This window comes from Oncorhynchus gorbuscha, linkage group LG16 (genome assembly GCF_021184085.1).
Source record: "Oncorhynchus gorbuscha isolate QuinsamMale2020 ecotype Even-year linkage group LG16, OgorEven_v1.0, whole genome shotgun sequence".
In the NCBI taxonomy this organism is placed as follows: domain Eukaryota; kingdom Metazoa; phylum Chordata; class Actinopteri; order Salmoniformes; family Salmonidae; genus Oncorhynchus; species Oncorhynchus gorbuscha.
In genome coordinates this window covers 88,966,766-88,975,102 of record NC_060188.1, presented here as the reverse complement: position 1 = coordinate 88,975,102, position 8,337 = coordinate 88,966,766, and the positions used below count along the sequence as shown (strand labels likewise).

General features: G+C 39.7%; 1 protein-coding gene across 1 annotated transcript in view; it reads left to right on the top strand.

Annotated features, from left to right (window-relative positions):
- The first annotated feature begins 307 nt into the window (after window positions 1–307).
- Window positions 308–8,337, top strand: part of shc3 (SHC (Src homology 2 domain containing) transforming protein 3) — a 61,940-nt gene continuing 53,910 nt past the window's right edge. The window contains exon 1 of the mRNA XM_046306109.1: window positions 308–2,700. Coding sequence (XP_046162065.1) covers window positions 1,984–2,700 — 717 coding nt within the window. The 5' untranslated portion in view covers window positions 308–1,983. The remainder of the gene's footprint in view (window positions 2,701–8,337) is intronic.

Genomic DNA, 8,337 nt, shown 5'->3' with positions numbered 1-8,337 from the left:
AGATAGATAGAGAGAGAGAGAGAGAGAGAGAGAGAGAGAGAGAGAGAGAGAGAGAGAGAGAGAGAGAGAGAGAGAGAGAGAGAGAGAGAGAGAGAGAGAGAGAGAGAGAGAGAGAGAGAGAGAGAGAGAGAGAGAGAGAGAGAGAGAGAGAGAGAGAGAGAGAGAGAGAGAGAGAGAGAGAGAGAGAGAGAGAGAGAGAGAGAGAGAGAGAGAGAGAGAGAGAGAGAGAGAGAGAGAGAGAGAGAGAGAGAGAGAGAGAGAGAGAGAGAGACAGAGAGATGTTGGGAGGGACAGAGAGATGTTGGGAGGGACTGCAGTGCAGTGCGAAATCTGCAGCAGCAGGATAAGAGAGAGCGGAAGCTTATGAATGACTGTCAGTCTTCTTAGTTGTGTCGCTCCTGTGGACATTTTACATGAATGGTTTTTGGCTTCATGTAGAAAGACTGCTGATCTAGACTGCTGTTTTACTGATGCCTTGCCTTGCTGTTTGGATGAGCCTGTCTTCTTGTGTTTCTGTTCTACGCTGAGTCAGTGTTATCTGTTTCACTTGAAAACATGTTTTTATTCTGTTTATGAATTATTCACTGGGATAATTCAGGACAGGCAGGTTGTTATCAGAGAGGTGAAGTATCATTCTACTGATCCTTTGTCTCAGAATGTAAATAGAATAGTGATAATGCAAATTCACCAGAGGAAGGAAAATATCTATTCTACGTTGTTCAATATTTTTTGAATGATAGATTATCATGAAGTGTACTGATGCGTTTAAATACATAGATGTGTTATCTAGATGTATTTTAATATAATATTAGGGTCTATTTTTGCATTTGTTTAAAATATTTGTGTTAATCTCATGCATGTTTCATCATCATGGTATAATATAATATTTACCTTTATGATGTTATAGAAGATATGTATTGATGTCCTTGTCCGTGTCATTGCAAAAAAAAAATGCACGCTGCAATGAGAACAGTATGTTAATGTAACAGTCAACTTGTACATTTTGTTGCAAATACAGATACTAGGAAGATTGTCCTCTTCTTCTGAAGTACTGTGGACATGGAATAGATTAATTGGCAGCTGCATGCCCATCACTCACATCAATGTTATTTCTCCTTGTTTCTTATTTAGTTTTCATCACCTGTCATCAGTAGGCTATAATCAGCATCAATTACTTAGATTTTCCCCTTCACAGGAACATAATCCCAGTCTGTAGAGGAGTATGTTCCAACCAGATAATGTGTGATGGGAGTATGAAGGGAGACAAGCTGATAATCATTCATTATCTTTTATCATCAGGATATCTTTTTGTCTTTGCGATTCTCTTTCCCTTTTTCCCACAACCGACCGTACCACAGAATAAAATGGAAAAGCATTCCTGCGGTGAAGAGGAAATATCCGTCTGGGAAATTTGAGAATTGATTGGTTCTAGTGTGCTGTAAGTGGGAGGATTTTTTTTTTTGTAACAGGAAGTGATTTTCAGTGTTCAGTGAGCCTTTTGTTGAGAAGGTCTCTGTTCAGATCTGTGAGTCATGCTTCTGCTTTGAGCCAGTAGGCAACAGTGAGAGGAGAGCAGCAGCGCAATATAACTATATCCTCCTCTACCACGTCCATCTCTCTCTCTCTCTGCATTCTGGAAGCTTCTGGAACCTTTTTTTCACCTTTCCTCCATGTTCTATTTCCATGGATTGTGTTCTTCTTTTCTGTTTATTTTCTACCAACGGATTGGATCATCGCGGCGTTGGATTTTCCTAACAGCAACCTCAGCCTCAGCATCAATAACAGCAGTAGCAGCAGCACTAACCCAGCTCTCTAACTTCCTCAGCAGCAGAGACAATTCTAGTCAACCATCATACAGGGCCTGCTGGGGTTACTATAAGGCATTTGCTATGTTTAAGGAGAGAAGGATAATTTACTTGGCGGCGTTACATCTGCCGGTGCGTTTGTAAGGCAGAGGAGGGGGCAGAGGCAGAGGAGGGGGGAATGCTTCATCGTACCAAATACAACAGATTCAGGAATGAGTCGGTGACGTCCGTCGATGATCTACACGGCCTCACCATGAACCCCAAGGTCTCGGCAGCCCCTGCGTCCTCCGCCGAGCCCCCGTACACCCCTCCTGCAGCGCCATCCGAGGGTGGCGTGAACCACCACCACCCCGCTGCCGACCCCTCAGACGATGGAGCCACCACCCTGTGCACCCTCATCAACAAGGTGTCCAACCTGAAGTTTACCAACTCAGGCTCCAGCCTGCTGGGTATCAAGAGCCTCCCCTCCCACGTCAAGGACCTGACCCTCTCCAAGCTGCAAGGTGCTGGAGGCTCCGGTGGTGGATCCAGCTGCATTGGTAGCGGCTCTGGCCCCAGTGTGTCGTTGGCAGCCTCCGGTGGCTGTAACGGTGGTGGTGGTAACAGCTCCTCCTGTGGCTCAGCCTCCAGCATCTCCCACCACCACCACCCTCCCTGCTCCCACTCCCACTCCTCCCAGCAAGAGCCAGGCACCATGAGCAACGCAGGGGGAAAGAAGGGCAGCAGGTTGGGGCTGGAAGAGAGGGAGGCTGGGCAGAGACAGGGACATGGAGGGGAGGACTGGGGACCTAGTGGAGGAGGAGGTAACAGTGGACTGGTGAATAAACCCTGTTCCAGAGGATGGCTGCATTCCAGTGAGAAGATCTCTGGACCCGGAGTGACGTACATTGTAAAGGTTGGTGTTGATTCTTGGTTTCCTCTCTCTCTCTCTCTCTCTCTCTCTCTCTCTCTCTCTCTCTCTCTCTCTCTCTCTCTCTCTCTCCCTTCATCCGTACATTTTTTTCTCCTTTTTCTCTCTCCTCTCCCCCCATTCTCTCTTTTCCCTCAATGACTGAAAAGGAGAAAATGTACGGTAGCCTAACCGCTAGATCGTGATCATCATCTTGCCCTAGTGTGGGCGTAGATAGAAACAGCAGGGATTATTGTGAAGAGAAAGACCAGCAAATAATCATTGAATAATTCAGAGAAACAGAGGTCATCATTGATAAAACCAGAGATGCCGTAACAAAAGGCCATGTAGCATGCCTCCACCGTCCAGATGCTATTATGTTTATCATCATCTTCATCCTTTCATTTTTGTATTTTCTTTTCCTTTCCTCCTTTTATGCCTTTATATGTTTTGGCGCAGGTTAGGTTAAAACATGTTTGCCCGTACTGTATATGTACTGTAATGTATATGTACTGTACTGTGTATGTACTGTATTTAATATGTACTGTATATGTACTGTACTGTATATGTACTGTACTGTATATGTACTGTATTGAATATGTATTGTATTGAATATGTACTGTATATGTACTGTACTGTATATGTACTGTACTGTATATGTACTGTATTGAATATGTACTGTATATGTACTGTACTGTATATGTACTGTATATGTACTGTACTGTATATGTACTGTATATGTACTGTATTGAATATGTACTGTATATGTACTGTATATGTATTGTATATGTATATGTACTGTATATGTACTGTATTGAATATGTACCGTATTGAATATGTATATGTACTGTATATGTACTGTATATGTACTGTACTGTATATGTACTGTATAAGTTCAGTACTGTTAATGTACTGTATATGTATTGTATATGTACTGTACTGTATATGTACTGTATATGTATTGTATATGTATATGTATTGTACTGTATATGTACTGTATATGTATTGTATATGTATATGTACTGTATATGTACTGTACTGTATATGTACTGTACTGTATATGTACTGTATATGCACTGTACTGTATATGTATTGTATATGTACTGTACTGTATATGTATATGTACTGTATATGTATATGTACTGTATATGTATATGTACTGTATATGTACTGTATATGTATATGTATATGTACTGTATATGTATATGTACTGTATATGTATATGTATATGTATATGTACTGTATATGTATATGTACTGTATATGTATATGTACTGTATATGTATATGTACTGTATATGTATATGTACTGTATATGTATATGTACTGTACTGTATATGTATATGTACTGTATATGTATATGTACTGTATATGTATCTGTACTGTATATGTACTGTATATGTACTGTATATGTATATGTACTGTATATGTATATGTACTGTATATGTATATGTACTGTATATGTACTGTATATGTATATGTACTGTATATGTATATGTACTGTATATGTATATGTACTGTATATGTACTGTATATGTACTGTACTGTATATGTACTGTATATGTATATGTACTGTATATGTATATGTACTGTATATGTACTGTACTGTATATGTACTGTATATGTATATGTACTGTATATGTATATGTACTGTATATGTACTGTATATGTACTGTACTATATATGTATATGTACTGTATATGTACTGTATATGTATATGTACTGTATATGTACTGTACTGTATATGTATATGTACTGTATATGTCTTGTACTGTATATGTACTGTATATGTATATGTATATGTACTGTATATGTACTGTATATGTACTGTACTGTATATGTACTGTATATGTATATGTACTGTACTGTATATGTACTGTATATGTACTGTATATGTACTGTATATGTACTGTACTGTATATGTATATGTACTGTATATGTATTGTACAGTTGAAGTTGGAAGTTTACATACACTTAGGTTGGAGTCATTTAAACTTGTTTTTCAACCATTCCACAAATTTCTTGATAACAACCTATAGTTTTGGCAAGTTGGTTAGGACATCTACTGTATGACACAAGTAATTTTTCCAACAATTGTTTACAGACAGATTATTTCACTTATAATTCACTGTTTCACAATTCCAGTGAGTCAGAACATACACTAAGTTGACTGTGCCTTTAAACAGCTTGGAAAATTCCAGAAAATGATGTCATGGCTTTAGAAGCTTCTGTTAGGCTAATTGACGTAATTTGAGTCAATTGGAGGTGTACCTGTGGATGTATTTCAAGGCCTACCTTCAAACTCATCGCCTTTTTGCTTGACATCATGGGGAAAAAATGAAATCAGCCAAGACCTCAGAATTATTTTTGTAGACCTCCACATGTCTGGTTCATCCTTGGGAGTAATTTCCAAGTGCCTGAAGGTACCACGTTCATCTGTACAAACACTAGTACTCAAGTATAAACACCATGGGACCACGCAGCCGTCATACCGCTCAGGAAGGAGACACATTCTGTCTCCTAGAGATGAACTTTGGTGCAAAAAGTACAAATCAATCCCAGAACAACAGCAAAGGACCTTGTGAAGATGCTGGAGGAAACAGGTACAAAAGTATCTACATCCACAGTTAAACGAGTCCGATATCAACATAACCTGAAAGGCCGCTCAGTAAGGAAGAAGCCACTGCTCCAAAACCGCCATAAAAAAGCCAGACTACGGTTTGCAACTGCACATGGGGACATACTTTTTTGAGAAATGTTCTCTGGTCTGATGAAACAAAAATAGAACTGTTTGGTAATAATGACCATCGTTATGTTTGGAGGAAAAAGGGGGAGGCTTGCAAGCCGAAGAACACCATCCTAACCATGAAACACGTGGATGGCAGCATCATGTTGTAGGTGTGCTTTGCTGCAGGAGTGACTTGTGCACTTCACAAAATAGATGGCATCATGAGGCAGGACAATTATGTGGATATATTGAAGCAACATCTCAAGACATCAGTCAGGAAGTTAAAGCTTGGTCACAAATGGATAATGACCCCAAGCGTACTTCAAAAGTTGTGGCAAAATGGCTTAAGGACAACAAAGTCAAGGTATTGGAGTGGCCATCACAAAGCCCTGACCTCAATCCTATAGAACATTTGTGGGCAGAACTGGAAAAGTGTGTGCGAGCAAGGAGGCCTACAAACCTGATTCAGATACACTAGCTCTGTCAGGAGGAATGGGTCAAAGTTCACCCAACTTATTGTAGGAAGCTTGTGGAAGGCTACCCAAAACGTTTGACCCAAGTTAATCAATTTAAAGGCAATGCTACCAAATACTAATTGAGTGTATGTAAACTTCTGACCCACTGGCAATGTGATTAAAGAAATAAAAGCTCTCTACTATTATTCTGACATTTCACATTCTTAAAATAAAGTGGTGATCCTAACTGACCTAAAATGGAATTTTTACTGGGATTAAATGTCAGGAATTGTGAAAAACTGAGTTTAAATGTATTTGGCTAAGGTGTATGTAAACATCCGACTTCAACTGTATATGTATATGTACTGTACTGTATATGTACTGTATTGTATGTGTACTGTACTGGATATGTACTGTATTGTATATGTACTGTACTGTATATGTACTGTATTGTATATGTACTGTATTGTATGTGTACTGTCCTGTATATGTACTGTATTGTATGTGTACTGTACTGGATATGTACTGTATTGTATATGTACTGTATATGTACTGTATTGTATATGTACTGTATTGTATATGTACTGTATATGTACTGTATTGTATATTTGGAGACTGAATACTGCTGTGGCTCTAGCTAGTGATACAAGGAAGAGAATCAGACAGGCAGCAAAATGCTTGTCCTCACCTACTGTTCTCAGATCATATCAATGTACCCGCACAAGTGTATTCAGTCACCAAGAATTTACACCGTTTAGGCAGTACAGATTTACACAAAGTTTAACCAAATGTAGGCTATCGTTGTTGTAAGTAACATATTATGAAAACAAATGGAGGAAATATGAATGAAGAGGACCTGTACAAGATGTGGTTGGAACAACTAAAACCCACAACAGAATCTGCAGATTCTTTCCAATACAATAATTAGCCATGCTGATCCCTGGGAACCTATATAATACAATATAATATATGCCATTTAGCAGACGCTTTTATCCAAAGCGACTTACAGTCATGTGTGCATACATTCTACGTATGGGTGGTCCCGGGAATCGAACCCACTACCCTGGCGTTACAAGCGCCATGCTCTACCAACTATAGCACTTTCTCCTGTACATTAAATGAATACATATCTGCTCATTTCTATGTTTGAATTGATTTTGAGAAATGCAGCGTAACAGTTTGTCAGGTGAAAGAACAAGAAAGAAAACACATAATGTGTGATCAGAATTTCATAGAGTCTGACATATCTGAACCAGGCATGTTCATGTCCAATATCTGAACCAGGCATGTTCATGTCCAATATCTGAACCAGGCATATTCATGTCCAATATCTGAACCAGGCATGTTCATGTCCAATGTCTGAACCAGGCATATTCATGTCCAATATCTGAACCAGGCATGTTCATGTCCAATGTCTGAACCAGGCATATTCATGTCCAATATCTGAACCAGGCATGTTCATGTCCAATATCTGAACCAGGCATGTTCATGTCCAATATCTGAACCAGGCATATTCATGTCCAATATCTGAACCAGGCATATTCATGTCCAATATCTGAACCAGGCATGTTCTGAACCAGGCATGTTCATGAACCAGGCATGTTCATGTCCAATATCTGAACCAGGCATATTCATGTCCAATATCTGAACCAGGCATATTCATGTCCAATATCTGAACCAGGCATATTCATGTCCAATATCTGAACCAGGCATGTTCATGTCCAATATCTGAACCAGGCATGTTCATGTCCAATATCTGAACCAGGCATATTCATGTCCAATATCTGAACCAGGCATATTCATGTCCAATATCTGAACCAGGCATGTTCATGTCCAATATCTGAACCAGGCATGTTCATGTCCAATATCTGAACCAGGCATGTTCATGTCCAATGACACATTTCCTGTCTGGTGTTAGTCCATTAACAAATAGGCAGCATTGGGGTTAGAGTGAGTTAGTTTGACCGACACACACAGCCAGTTGAATCAATACATTGAAAGTGTCCACAGAGGGGAAAGGGGAAATAGGTCTCTCTCATCTCCCCCATGCACTTTCCCCCCGGTCTTAATGCATTCCAAATGGAACCCTAATCCCTATATAGTGCACTATTTTTGACCAGAGCCCTAGCATTATGTAGGGGATAGGGTGCAATTTGGGATGCAAACCCCTATCTGCTGTGCCTGTTTATTGAGTTATTGGTGCTATTCTGCTCTTGGGCCTTTTTAATTAATGTCATGTGGTCGTGGTTACACACCATGCTCCATTAGGTTAACAGAGCAGTGGTTGGCATTGACACACAGCCGGGGTTTTGACTGACACTTATTCTTGTTGCCGTGGTGAACATTCTAGACACAGAAGTCTATTTTAACGCTACACTAGTAGATCATTTTCTCATGTCTGTTGATAGTGTATTGTATTATGATGCAATATGGTGTCTTTCATGTGTATTGTTACTGACACA